We start from the raw sequence: 15,200 nt of genomic DNA, 5'->3' as shown, positions 1-15,200 counted from the left end.
ATGGAGAATGGGAGTAAAAGGTAGGGATTTAAAAAGTGTAGAGGGTTAAGTCAATCATCAACATGGCTGTGACTTCCACACAGAAACAAACCAGCACCACTAAGACCCACCACCAATGTTAGCAACAAGCCAGCCTGAGAGAAATCAACTTTAACACATGAGGGCCCACAATACAATCAGTAGCACAAACTCATATCACTATGGCTCTTTTCTCAAGATTGATGTTGTTCTTTAAAAACGTGTCTAGAACAAACCCTGATAGATTAAATTTACTTACATATAAAAGATTAATTGAAAACAAAATACCTTTTGGCTGACACATAGCACATTGCTATTTTAACACTCCTTATGCCTTAGCATCAAGAGCAGGAATGGTGAAAGGACATTAAAATCTGCCACAGTATGCAGATCACTGAAGGTGCTGATGGACACATTTTCAACAAATGTGTTCGTAACACACAGGCAGACAGAAATCATGTGTCTGCAGACAAAAGACTTAAATATAATCTGTAAATCTGAAAAGTACAGATGTGGTAAAATTTTTATTGTATGGTTCATAAAATAACTTAAAATACCACAGGTTGTCCTTCCGTGCACATCCTTCAGTGAGCAGCAGCAAGCTAAGCAAATGGGTTTAATTAAACAATTTTTTTTCACATTAATCTGCAATAGATTCTCAATTCTGTCAATCAGAAATTTTAATATGAAAATATTAAATATAAAAATGAATTCCTGCCAATAGCAGATCGGTAGGCAAGCTTACCTAGGCTAGTTTGAACTTGGAAGATCAGCTGCCTGATGCTGAACGCATAGCTGATCTACAGTATATGGCCCTGTTGCATTGACGGTATATCTATTTCATTTAGATGCACAGTTAAAATCCTGGCTTTATCTTCAGTCTTTTCTACTCTGTCCCAACGCAAAGTACTTAATTACACCAAAGAAATTAGCCACACAGGGTCTGAAGATCACCAACTATATCGTATGCGTAGTCTTTACGGAACCAATGCAAGCCCCGAGCCTTCAATAGAGTCACATCCCACCTGCCCAGGCCAGGGGAGGAGAGGGGGGACAGGCCAGAAGCAACCTGCTGGGTCACACACACAGCACGACTAAGTGTTTACTACCTCGCTTTAGGAAAGTAGTCGCTCTCTCCACAATCCCTGATGGAAAGGAAAATGAATGGAGAATAAAACTGAAAAAATGTACATGGATGCAAGAGGATAGAGAGAATATAAAAAGAATCAGTGAAACAATGGCAAAGGTGGTTTCTTTGTTGCCGGTACAAGAATAGTCAACTCCAGTATAGACAAAATATGTCTTTGTTAATGAAACAAGAACATTTAGGCTGGTGGAATTCATGTTTTGTTTTGTTTTTTTTTTGTTTCTTTACTTGTGTAAAACTCTGTGACCACTAGATGGAGATAATGTCATATTATATACTACAGATGAATTGTAGAAAACTTGTATTGGTAATGAAAAGAAGTCTTAAAAAGTGGAGCCTCATAAAAGCAATAAAACAACAAAGTACCTGATTCTATTTGTCCTCTGCACTTATTTCAAGACTAAATAACACACCATAGCCAAGGCCACCTAACCCCATTTTCATTTCAAATACACAAATAAAGCTGTGTCTTACCTGATTTCTTCTTTCCGATGGGTTCCCTGTTCAAGAGAGGAAATCATCACATCAGCTAAGGAGATATTCCATTAAGTGCCATTATCAATATTTATAATAATTCATCTCATGGATGTCACAAATTGTCTTAAAACTTGAAAAAAGATAAGACAGTGGCCCTAATTATTTAATCAGACTCATATTACTTTCAGTGATTTGTTATCTTTAATCTATACTTTACAAGGGAATGACCCTTGTAAAGACAGTAAGGGTTTATTCTTGTATTCCAAGATGTTTGGTTGTATTTATTTACTTCATTATAATACTACTGTTGTTACTATTATTTCTGTTACTATTGATGTTTTCAGTTATTAACTTTGCGTGGCAAACTGGCACTAATGATGCTTTTTAAATGAACTGAATTTATTTAATTTGATCACATTTTGAATTGTTTCATTTGATTTTTGAATTTGTCATGGTGCCACAGCACAACACTTACACTGATTACTCCAGCAAAGAATTAACAATAATTGCTAACATTCTCAATATCTGTTAGATCTATTAATATGCTACAGATACACGAGAAAAGGATCTATCTCTCAGCCTCTCTCTCCAATGTGAATAAAGAGCCTCAAGATAGCTGATCTCTGAAATTTAGTCTGATGTTAAATTCAATACAGCATCTGCTGTGTCTGGTTTAGACATTAGCCAGATAAATAGACCATCACTCCACAGCAGCAGACAGGAGCTGATTCAATGTCCAGATGCCCCAAAAAGTCAATGGTGGCTAATGCTCAGCATTTTACTTTCTCACTCGCTCTGTCTCTCCCTCTTTGTTATCTAAATATTACTCTCTTACTTTATGGCCTTCCATCGCCTTCCTTTTTCCATCTCACATCTTCCATGTCTACTTAACTCCCTCCTTCATCTCCCTTGATAATTTTCCTTGGCAACTACTGCTTGTTTCCCTGCATCAACATGAATGCTCTCAGCCACATACAGCATTGTTCGATCGGCAGAACTGTTACTTACAGAGGCTTAAGTCTCAATAAATCTTTACCCTCAAGTATGACCATTAATGTACTATAAAAAAATATCCCCGGCCGGGCCAACCAAAGCAGTACCAATGATCTGGATTATTATAGAGCAGGAATGTGTGTGTACAGTATGTGTATGCTTTGTTTTGTACGGAGGTTAAACCTGAGTCATGTAATGCACCAGATATAGCCACTGACCTGTATCCTTTGCCAAACATGATTATTTCAGTGTAACTAGTTTAGATTATCAAATCAAATGAATCCTCCCACTTATAAGATTTCAAGTTACTCTGAGGCTGGTTATGAAAAAAGCAACAACCTTAGCACTGGAGCCAACTTCAATTTCAACTTTCATGGGAACGTTCACATCAGGCAACCATGGCTCATATGGTGGCCACTGACATGATAAATGGGATATCAAATTATAACTACAGAGGAATCATGAGAACACACTTTACAGGTTTGCTGTTACAGAAAAGAGGCAAATGATGCATCTATCAAACCTTCAACTACAGGAGATCATATTGATATATTCACTCTGGGCTCTGATTCTTGCAGACCCATTAAAATAAAAGCTATCAAGTTTTTACACCTGGAGCCAAACCTTACAGTAAACAGGTGCTGTACCACAGAGGACTCGTACATTATTTATTTGAATGATTAATGAAATCCCTCCTCTCTTAATCTCTCTCTCTGTCCCCACCACTTCACCTTAACCCATCCCTTCATCTCCTTCTGTCCTAGTTGTATACGAGCTCCTCTTCATTCTTTCCATCCAGCTCTTATTCCATCTTGATCCACCATCCAATTCTATTTTCTTCCCCTATGATCTCCCTTACTTTCTCATTTTCCTTTCTCCATCCTTGTTGCAACATTTCCCTTTTCAGCAGACTCCTTCACTTTTCACCCATCTTTTCTGGTTCTCTGACCCTCTACTTCCTCTTTACATTTAAGTACTCCTTTTCCTCTCCTCTTACTTTGCTGCTCTTACGGAGAAAGTCTAAGATGTCCCTCTCAGTGCAGTAGATTTATAGGCCATGATAAATCTTCTCCCACAGTGGCTGCTGTGTCTGTACACCAGCCCTGTTGTCAATCAGCCAAACAACAGGCTGCACTAGCAGAAAGCAGTAATCCAATTTCAATAAAGACAAACCAAGGTCTTTCCTATATTCCTCCGCCTCAAGAGAATGCTCCGCCTCTTTCCTGCCTCTCCCAACACATGCTGGGGTTTTGTATGAGGAGTAAGGAGGTATGTGCCCTTGGCAGCCTCCTCTGAGGCAGGACAGAAGAACAAGTGTGTATGTACATACTGTATATTGTGTATATTGATCACATGCAGATATATAGAGTTACAGAGGGTTATGGTATTTACTAACAATGTTGGAATAAGAGAAGCATCTCTACTGAGTGACACAATTCTGATTATATTATCACAGGCCTGAGCAATACAGCAAACTCAATAATCCACCTGACTGCAACAGACAGTACAGTCCAAAGTGACATTAAATCCATCCACATTATAGATGTCAAGTTCCTGTCTCATACTCAGTCCTCATAACAGCTGTGTCCTGTTAATTGTCCTTGAGCAAGAACCCCCATCTGCTCACTCAGTGCAAGTCATTCCTGATAGATATTAGCGAAATACCAAGAATATGAATGTAAATATTGGACTGCTTTCGATAAGATGTAATGTTATTTGAGAAGAAGTTTCAAAATAAAACTTAAAGCCAAAATGTGTAAAATTTGAAAATTCTCGCTGTAGTATCAAAACACTGTGGCAGACAGCAGATGCACACCAGCCCAGGTACACAGTAAATGAAGGGCTGAAATGAATACAGACTGCATCGATAGCCACAGGGATTGTCTCATTTTTGTCCAAAAAAAAAAAAAAAAAAAAAGAAAAGAAAATTTGAAAGATATAAATCACAAAAAATCTACAAAAATTGGCTTTTGGGAAAATGCACCAGGATTACTACACTACAGCATTAAAAATGAATCTAAAAGTGGAGCAACATTTTGCAATTTCACTGGTTCAGCAGTTTCACTGAGTATAAATGTCAAGTTGACAGGGGGGACAATTGGTATATGAAAAAGACACAATCACACCTGCACTAGGCAAGTGCAAGACTGTGGCTGCCTGAACCAAGCCGTGTCAGAGAAAGAAACTTTGCTTAAGGACATAAAAATAACTAAGAGAAAAATTTTAAGCTGTGTCCAAATTGGATGCCAGTTCTAAGCATCTTTTTGAGTATGTAGTGTATCTATGCTGACAAATGAATTAATGACGTATATTTGAAAATGGCAGCATGTGGTGTTGATGGACACTGTCCCACAATGCACAACGCAAATAACTTCAAGTGACACTGATGCGACAGGTCAAGGAAACAACAAATTAAGTAATAATACTTTGAAAAACATTTTGCTAGTAGTAGTACAAAATGATGAAGTACATTCATTTCTCCTATAGCACCTGGAAAATAGTGCACAGTTATGTTAGGTTCAAATTATTATTGCAGTGTAGTATAGTATTAAGTTTGTAGTAAGAGATTGGGATATAGTGATAGTCTCACTTCTGTGACCCAGATTTGCAACAAAGTCTTGCAAATTTAAAAACACACTCTTTTTATATGCTAGCTTACTGCTGGCCCTACATGCCCTCCCGGCATATATCACAGAACTTATCAACTCAATTTCCTGCCGACTGAGGCAACTTTTCAACGGCCAGTGCCACACATCAGTATGTGATGACAGAGAGGTTAAAACTCATCACTCAGCTGACAGCTGTTGGTGTAAAAACCATCTCCAGGGTCAAAATGTGAGTCCCACATTATGGTCTATGAAACCAGCCACCCGTAACCTCCACTGCCTTGAAGGTGCTGGTAAACCTTAATAAAAACACATTGGTAACTGAGGCCTGTGTGTGAAGTTACGTGTGTCACACACGTGCTTGTGTGTGTTGGACGCTGGCATTCATTGCCTGCTGATGTCTCAGTTTTGGCACATAGTAACTGTCAGCGCTGGATATGATTCTAATGTGTTGAGTGAGATTTACAAGAGACAACAGAGCAGGTCTGCACGCCTTCAGAGCAACTATGCAGTCTCGGCTGTCTGGAGCCTGGTGGCTGAACTGAGCTGCAGCTACTTGCTTAAATGCTAACTCAGCATTTAAAAAGCGACCCGTTAAGTGTATTTCTGCTAGAAAAATCCAACAGGAAGTGCAACAGTATGAAATCATATCCATTAGAGGGTGTAATGAATGTTCATTACCGGCAGGCTAGGAGTAAATGTTGGCGGGACGGGATGTGACATGATATGACATCAGTCAGGGGAACAATGATGGGTGTTTGCCATTGTATGTGAGCCTTGGGGTTTCTAATAGTTGAGGAGGTGTGTGTGTGTCTACGTGTGTGCCCATGTGTGGTACTTACTCCTTGGGTGGGTTGAGGTCTTCAGGTCTGGTCTCAAAAAACACTCTGACCTCCTCACACTGGGAGATGTAGACTGGTAGCTGAATGAGGGCCTGCAGGCACAAAAGATAGCAGGAAACTTAGGTAACCACACAAACTGACATGCACAATCACTGCAGTACATACAGAAGTCAACCAGATGCTAAACATAGTGTTCATTGGGTGCCTGGCTTCCATTAAGTCACAGAACAAGCAATTACGACATATAGTACGTAAGGGCATTTTCATATTACCCTCCTGTACAGATATAAATGTCACAATGTACATGGAGCATGGAGCAATTTGTTTTATCTAATTTTCATTTGTCAAAATTACCCCCCGTCACATTTAATAAACATTTCCCTTTCTTGCTCTTGTCTCATAAACAGTGATGCGTTAAAGTTAAATAATTTTTTTCAGATTCCTTGTTTAAGACAAAACATTAGTAGAGGCCCTGCCCATTTCTGCCTCAAAACAAATGTTCTTGTTTGTTTTCTTGTTTCAGCACTCCTCCCATACATTCCATCCAATCCTCTTCACATTTAATACATGAAATTTGGATAACCTCAAAAAAGTTTTGTTTTTTAATATGCCATACTGTTTTTGATTACCACATTTTTGTAGGTGTGGCCTATTTTACATAAGCTGCAATAATGATGAACATATTGTGCAATTGACTTTCAGATGACATAGGCACATACCAAATTCAAGTGAATGAAGTGCAATATTTGATGGCACTGCAGCAATATGAATCTGACTCATTGAAATTTTGCACAATTCCAAATGAAAATAAAAAACATCTTATTAAACTAACACATTTAGAGGATTGTGCAGCCTGGGCAGACGTATGTGCCCTCTACTTTCTAACATTATTTCTAGTTTCTCATATTTGTTATTGTCCCCACTGGTGTTCAATTTCAGTATGAAGATCAAAAACTCAAAAAAATAAAAGCGCATCAATAATAAGTAAAATTAGTAATCTCTTTTTGCAGTGTTTTTCAATCACTATCACACCAGCTGGTTCCTTCTCTTCTCTGGTTCTGAGCTCAGTTCATTGATCCGTCTCGCCTACCTTCTTCCCTAATCTTATACCTCTGTAGAGGATCACTAGCAGCAGAGAGATGAGCCCTGACAATAGGGTCGGAGATGAAAGCCAAACATTCATACATTCACAAACAACACATTCAGCTTTCTCTTTATTACACACAGCTAGTCATGTTATTGCAGTCTCTGTTTCTAGACCTTTTTTTGTTCTCTCTCTTGTCTGTTTAATCTGCTTCTCCTACTCTTTCAACCAAACCACTAAAGGGCTGCAGTGAAACAGATAATCACCTCAACAGCTTGATGCCCCAAACCAGAAGACAGAATAACTGTCGCCAACGACCCCGTGGTGACTGTCTCTCTTACAGCTAAGGGAGCTAGGCCACTCCTTCTCCTTTTGTTGGCAGGCAGAGCTCAATGCTATCCATCAAGCTGGCCTCTATCTCTGATTGTAATACTCCTAAGTGTTTCACTTCAGTCCTTTAAGGGAGCAGAGTCTCTGTCTACCTCTCACACTCTGACACTCACTGATATAAAGTTAGGGCTGACGAACATGGAATGGATGCCAAAGACCCAACCAAGGTGCCCTTGTCCCATGTGCCACATTTGCCTTGTCATACTTATGACCATAAGTCCATGCCAACAGCTTGTGTTGAAGGAAATGAGTTTGACTACTGCCATCGACAAAATATAATTAGTGTTTTGCATTAGCCAAAGTCATACGGAGTGTGACCACTTATATATTTGTTGATTCATGGTACGTACAATATTGCTCTAATAATATTGATTATTATGCATCAACATGACCTCAAAATCTCCCTTTTTATAGTAGATTCATCCATATCTTGAAAAAGCAAAGCTAAGTAGCTGATTTAAGAATTTTTACTAGTGACCTCCGGAGGACCCCCTCCCCCCCAATCTCTAATCCTACGGCCCAGAACGCTGCACTGTGCCTGAGGTCAGAGTGCATCCTGTGCTGGATATCCTCTCCTAGGATTTATTCCTCTCCTCATGTCAGCTTGTGGCCCATCCACTCATTACAATTCTCCCCAGGGAGGAGACGGGAGGGAGGCTCAGGGTACATTACAGCAAATGGACTTTATGGGTGTTCTTTACAGCAGGCAGCATTAAGGTAATTGTGTAGGCCTGCGTGTGCGTGTGTGTGTGTGTGTGTGTGTGTGTGTGTGTGCGTGTGTGTGTGCACATGTGTGTTGTTGTTTTCTCCAAGGAAAAATAGGTAATGGAAATGAGAGATCTACTTGTGCACTCCTATCAGGTACAGTACAGTGTGACTGTGTTGTATCTGTGCACAATAACTTTTCACATGTAGACACATACAGCAAATGGGGATCCTCAGTCTTGAAAAACACCAACAACAAAAGGAGGTTAAAGATGTATATGTATATTGTGAATATATTTTGAAAATATCCACTGTTTGGAGCATTTGCTCTCAAAAAAAGACTACTAGCCTCAGAATTAAGGACATTTTGAGGGATTATTTATGCAAAGTCTTGATGCTTTTAGTTACAAACACATTATCTTTTCAAACTTTTGAATACTGATTAATGAAAGTGGAAATTGCTTTATTACTTAATAGACTTTTTGATGTGATGCATGTCATCAAGCTGTGTGACCTTTCAGTCTTATTCTTGGTTTATGCAAACAATCCCTAATTCCATGTTTCTTTCTTTTTTCTTTCTTTGATATCCGACTGTGTTTCCTGACTTGAGTAAAAACATGACTTTATAACCAGGGAAATTCCATATGAGTCAGGTTAAAGTCTCAGCTGTACAACAGAAGGGCTGACTTAGCACTTCCCTAAGAAAAACATGAAGTTTCACCTCATCAACCTGACTGCATGCAGGGGTGGATGAAAATGCCATTTTTTTGCATGCAGTCAAGTTCAGATTTGTTTCAGCATTCACTGTAATACCCAGAATTCACTGCAAACACTGCATTCTGAAATCCGACCTGCCATGATGCTATCATAGGGCTCAATGATGTTAAATCACTATGTGTGACAGACACTGTTGATGTGTGAGATAGCATTTGGCTCAGTGGCTGGCGAATTGTGACTTCCCACTGCTAAAATTTAAAAGCAGTGTGACAGGACTGTATTAATTTCCACTCCACATTTATTCAACTCCACAACAGGTAAGTGCAATTTTTATAACTTTTCAGACATTTCCACAATAAAAACTCTGACTGTAGCAACACCACTGATGTGGCTCAGCTATTCCCATAAACATCCACACCCATACACACAAACCAACAACTCTACCCATTCCTCCCCCAAACTCTTATTTTTCTCCTAAGTGGTTAAAGATGTACCAGCTGTGCATTCCTTTAACCCCAGACGACACTAGAGTTATAGTTGTGCCCCCTCAAGTCCTCAACATTGTTTATCATACATACGACTTTTCTCTTCACTCTGAGGCCTTGTGAATTGTTATTTTTATTCAGGAAGGAAGAAATGACAAAAGGCCTATTGGCACCATATCAGAAACTAATTTGTACAGTGATGGTTTCATGAGGCTCTTTATGGAGAAGAGAAGTGATCCCATGATAAAATAATACAGTTGAAAATACAAGAAGGCATGAGTAAGAACTAAGTCAGAACTAACTTGTAAAAATATCCTCAAATTTCCTCTTTCAGAGAGACACAAGGAGGTGTGTATGGTTTAGAGGCCCTAAGGCAAGCCTGTAAAATTTAACAAAAACAGTGGATGTGCTGACTGGAGCAAACTCAGCACCAGCAAGCACATTGCCATTGGCACAACTCTCTGCAGATAGTTACCACCACAACATGACATACAACAACAGCTCATCTTGCCTGGTATTTCTGAATACCAGAGCACTGTTTCACACCTAAATCATGTGACGTTGTGGTCAAGATATCTGTTTGGAAATGTCTGATCATAGAAAATAATGACACCTGGCTGCAAAACAGACTCACTCCTTGGTTACTGCAGATAAACAGTTGATAACTTAATTTAGAAAAATGGAAATTTTAAAACTATTGCTTTGAATTTACTTCAAGGGAACACAACTTTGTCTTGTTGCTAAGAAGCTGAACATCAATCATAATGTGTTCATTTAGGTTGCTGTGGTTACATTTCTGTCAAATTGTAGCAATTAGTTACTAGCTATTGGCAGTTTTATGGTTGCAGTTCTACTACAGTGGAGCCTGAGAATGTACAGTGCATTTCTTTTCCTTTCTTGAGGCCAAGTGATTAATCTCTTTGGTAAAAAGCCATGTAATGGGCTGGATAATGCACAGGCTTTACATTATCTCTGTTTTAACTGGTGGAAGGAGCTGCTGTATTTCTAATGGTAAATCAGACCCAACCAACACACTACAACACATTTCTATACTCTACAAAAGTGGAGTCCATTCTGTCTTCTGTCACTGACAGCAACTTAACAGCAGAAACATATAAAGTACATTTATAAATGATCTTGTCCAGAGGGGTCATGAGGGTTTCCTGTACCTTTGGGAGGTACAATGACATATTCACATTTAGCTACACAGAAACAGATTTACGCTCATCTATCAATCCCTTGAGAGAAATTCTCTTTTGTTTGTCTCCTCTAGCAAAGAGGTCACAGTCAGCTACTGAGCACCTGGGGAGCTTTTAGGACACCTCAGCAAGGTGGATGCCTGCTGTCACAAAGGCTTGCTCCAGGGAGTTTAGCATGGCACACACCACACAGTACCAATTTAGAAGGCAAGGGCAATGTGCATTATTCATACAGCTGTTCTTGGAACAATGTAATCCTATAAATCTGATTGTTATGCAAATCTTGCAGTGTGGCTATGAGCTTAACTTTAATGAATATAACCACGTGTTTGAAATTTTAACACCTGTGTGTCTGTTTCACATATGGAATATCTGAATAAAGATGAAGATGGCTTACAAATTTGTGACAGTGCAGTTGTCACACGAAAAATCCCAAACCAAGACATGTATTCAAACATAAATAAGTTCTACTGAAATCAGATGGTCGGGTTGCTCAGCGTAATCCTGAATGTACTGAAAGAAACAGCAACTTGTGCTGCTCATATATACATAGAGGGCATGAAAAGATTATTTTCCATTTTCCTGTTCATGACTAAGTTGATACAATGTGGGTGGATACTTATTTTCTTTTCCCCTGACCACTGTACTTTCTACCTTGATTTAGTACTTTGTGCTGAAGATGTAAATGCTCACTGGTCAGTGTAGCTTTCATGAACTACAAAAAAATATGATCATTACAGATGTCCAGGTTAAAGTAACTGATTGGTCAATATACTCACCCTGCAATACTCATTGATGGGCCTTAGCCTTTTCATGGCCACATCTCTAATATGGCTCCTCCTAAACAGGATCTTCCCTGTAACAAAGTAGAAAAAACAGACTTAGAAGTCAGAAAAGCCAAACTTAAAATCAAATCAAATTCAAATTCAAATTTTCAAAGACAATTTTACAACAGAACAGGAACGGAGATAATCAGTGTTGCTACCAGTATTCCACAGCAAAATTATATAATATATTCTAATCATCATTCTTTATAATTAACATGTATTTGTTACATACATAAAAGCAATATTACCATGCTCTTGTCAAGAGCAACTTTAAAAAGTTAGGGGTCCACTGAAGGACAATGAGGACACAGTGGCTATTGGTTAGTGAATTAGCATGCAGACACAATACAGTCATGTCATCAATAACACTGACAGCACAATGAGGTGGGTAAAGAGCTAGGTGAATAGCTGGCCTTTCCAAGTCATGAATAAATGATTTGAGGAAAGCAAATTATGTCAGCTTAAATGCTACTACCCTGCTCTTATCTCCGGGCACAAATAACCACAGGCACAGACAAGTTGGGTCGCCATAACAATAACAAGAAATGGCAACAAATAGGCCTCTTAAAACATTCTAATTTAACAGTACGCAGGAAATTTCAGAGCAAACACCTATTTTTTTCCTCATTTTAGCTGCTGAAGTTTCTCCAGTAAATTTACTGAGACAGCTCTAATGCAAACATTTAAACTGGGCAGGAAGTCAAGGCTGTAACAAGATCCTGAACACAAAAAGGGACATGTTTTGAGAAGTCACTGCATCACTTCCATCAAGGGATTATGGTATTTGTTTAGAGAATACTTGGAGCATGTGATTCTGGAGAAATACAATACAATGACAAATACCATGATATAGAGCGAACAACAACACAGCAAGTAATTTAACTAACGTTAGCTAGGTTGTGGGTTAGCAAACTGTCCTTACAGTTGCTACTGCGAAGCTAACAGCCAGAGAGGACGAGACAGTTTCCCAGCCAGCACACCAGCTCCAGACAGCGATACTCACAACTCTCCTGCTACTATAGGAAACATCACAACAACAGCCTATCTTGGCAAACTAGAAAGTAAGCTGAATGTCAGTGGGCAAGTCATTTAACCTTTACTCAACCGTATTCAAGGTCCCTACATGATGAATCCTGATGACTGTTTATTGATAGGAAATGTAAAAAGTGTGCATGGTCTGACCAGCCTAATTTCTTTCCACATTTGTGCAGAGGAGAACAGTATAGCACGTACATGAGGGAGACTATTAAAAAGGAGATTAACTAGATGAAGAATGAAAAAGACATTCCAAATCTCTAAAGTGTTGGCAACATCTTGCCAGAGCAGCCGAAAGGACACACTGTCTGGACCGCTCACGAAGACCAAAGAGATCTGAAAGTCAACCCCTGGACATATTTATTCTCTCTCTCTCTCTCTCTCTCTCTCTCTAACTCTCTCTCTCTCTAACTCTCTAACAGAAAGCTTTCTTGACGGTTTTCCAAAGCTCTCAGGGGTCAGGAGAGAAGCACTGACTCAACACTGCCCACTCTGTATGCACGGCAGCTCATGGGTGCAGCCGAGAAACGGACTTGTCTGGGGAGGGAGGAGGGAGGGAAGGAAGGAAAGCTGACTTTATGGCAAATCTCAGAGCCAGCAATGACCAAGGGTATCAAACAACTTTTGTTTCCTGGGGAGAGTGAGGGAGGAAGATGGAGAGAAGAGACAGATAGAGATGGCAACACAGAGAGGGTCGTTGTTACACACCTCACACACAGAAAGCTGTTCTCAGCACTCACCTCTTAATCACTGGACTTACCACACATGAATTCCTCCTGTTTTTTCACCCTATTTTGGCTCTTCAGAAGGATTTTGAGTAGCTAAAACCTTTACATAACACCAAGGCCGTAGACTTAAAACTTGGACTCTAGTCAGACTAGAGCGGACTTAGTTAAAGTTTTGACAGCAAACATGGTAGAGTGTGCAGTTTTTTGGTTGTAAATTGTAGGGCTGGGACGATTCATTGACAGAATCGATTATGAAAATACATCGATTTGCATATCGTGCATTGATGCGTCGCAATGAAGTATGGCTGCACCTGGTCAAAGCATGGATTACCCAGGAGGACAAGCTGCAGCATTAAAACCTCGCCCACAATTTCCCCTCGTGCTACCTCTCCTGTGCGGCCTACTGACAGTCGCACATGCTCTACAGAGAAAAATCCAACACAGGAGTTGTGTTTTTTTGGGGGACCTTATAAAACATAGTGCTGACGAAGAAAGTCAACAGTGCAGACATATACGAGGAGAGAGAAACAAAAAGAGGCAGGCGGGGCAAGCAGGTGTGTGTGCATGCGCAGACACCAGAGGTGTAGGTGTATGTGTGTGTGTGCAGGGAAAAGAGAACTAAAGGGAAAAGCAATGTGAGCAGATTAAAGTAGTTTGTGAGTCAACACTAAAATAAGGTGGTGAATTAAGTAGAATTAAAATGGTAACATAAGAAATAACCTACTAAAAATAGAATAATATATTAATTTATGCTTTCAAATATTATAGTATTTTCAATAGACAGATATATTTTTTGTTGCAGAATAATGCCCTGCAGTGCATACTTTGTTTCTTGTTACATGTGTTTGTTTTTAAGAGAAAATTATTGAATAAAATACAGAAATATTAATGAGACATGTTTTGGATATTTATTTTGGGTAAACTAATTGTTATATTAATCAAGTAATAAAAAAATTATATTATAATAATCAATAAATTAGTTGTTAGATTAATCGACTAATCCAAGAAATAATAGTTAGATTAATCCATAAAAAAATTATCGTTAAGTACAGCCCTAGTAAACTGGACCCTGGAGCTTCCTTCAACTATCTACTAAGGTTACGTAATAACAAGTACAAGACTTGAAACTTGACATAAGCCTTGTTATAAGACAGGAGACTTTAAGACTTTAAGAGGCTTGTCTCCAATGACTTGCCCCAAAATGCTCTACATAACACTGCAACAATGCATGTGGAGCTACTAAGTTTGTGTTGTAACTACTGTGTTCTTAGTTAAGTTCTTGACTAAGGGCAGACGCAACTTCCTAAGCTACTGTAAAAGGCAAGTCTGCTACTGGTACTCCACATTCAAGTATACAAGAGCAGTGATTACTTCCCCCCCTGCAGACAAGAGATATATGTGATATGAATGAGGCATAAGCAACAAGGTCATTGTAACTGTAGCTTCATAGAGGACCGACAGGGATTGTGTTATTCAGATCCACAGAAACATATTTGACCTGCCCAACATACTGTGCCTCCTACTGTGGCAGGCAGAGAGATCCCCAGCCAAACAGAGTAGCTGAAAAAAAATATAGATCTATCATTAAGAGGAACGGGGGGGGGAGTCAACCCAAATTACAAATTCATATTCTACTTCTGGGATCCAAGTTCATAAAAGAATATCACCTCTTTTATCATGCAGGGGCCCTAAAGAAACAGACCCACATTCCATCTTGGGTTTTGACTTATAGTTTAACAACCCCAAGTTTAGATAATTGGTCAAGAGCATATCAGCTCTTTTTCAAAGGCTGACACTGCCTTAAAGAGCAATAGCTCATGGCTCTAGGGTAAACGGATCAAATTTATCACTTTTATCTAAATGTCATGTATGAACTTATCAAAGGAATTTACCATGGAGGGGTATTCAGACGCTAAATGGCCTACAGATACTCTTCACATATCATTC

General features: G+C 39.2%; 1 protein-coding gene across 7 annotated transcripts in view; it reads right to left on the bottom strand.

Moving 5' to 3' along the window:
- The window catches only part of sh3pxd2b (SH3 and PX domains 2B), a 38,124-nt gene that overhangs the window by 8,650 nt on the left and 14,274 nt on the right, over positions 1-15,200 (bottom strand). For 5 of the 7 annotated variants that reach the window (XM_044222494.1, XM_044222487.1, XM_044222488.1 and 2 more), the window contains exons 4-7: positions 11,443-11,519; positions 6,084-6,175; positions 1,640-1,665; positions 1,128-1,163 (exon numbers count right to left, since the gene is read on the bottom strand). In XM_044222494.1, coding sequence (XP_044078429.1) covers positions 1,128-1,163; positions 1,640-1,665; positions 6,084-6,175; positions 11,443-11,519 — 231 coding nt within the window. The remainder of the gene's footprint in view (positions 1-1,127; positions 1,164-1,639; positions 1,666-6,083; positions 6,176-11,442; positions 11,520-15,200) is intronic. The other 2 variants (XM_044222489.1, XM_044222493.1) reach the window with 1 other exon arrangement.

The sequence above is a fragment of the Siniperca chuatsi genome, linkage group LG14, assembly GCF_020085105.1.
Source record: "Siniperca chuatsi isolate FFG_IHB_CAS linkage group LG14, ASM2008510v1, whole genome shotgun sequence".
NCBI classification, from domain to species: Eukaryota; Metazoa; Chordata; class Actinopteri; order Centrarchiformes; family Sinipercidae; genus Siniperca; species Siniperca chuatsi.
Note: the sequence above shows the minus strand (reverse complement) of the source record. Positions and strands in the feature narration are given on the sequence as shown.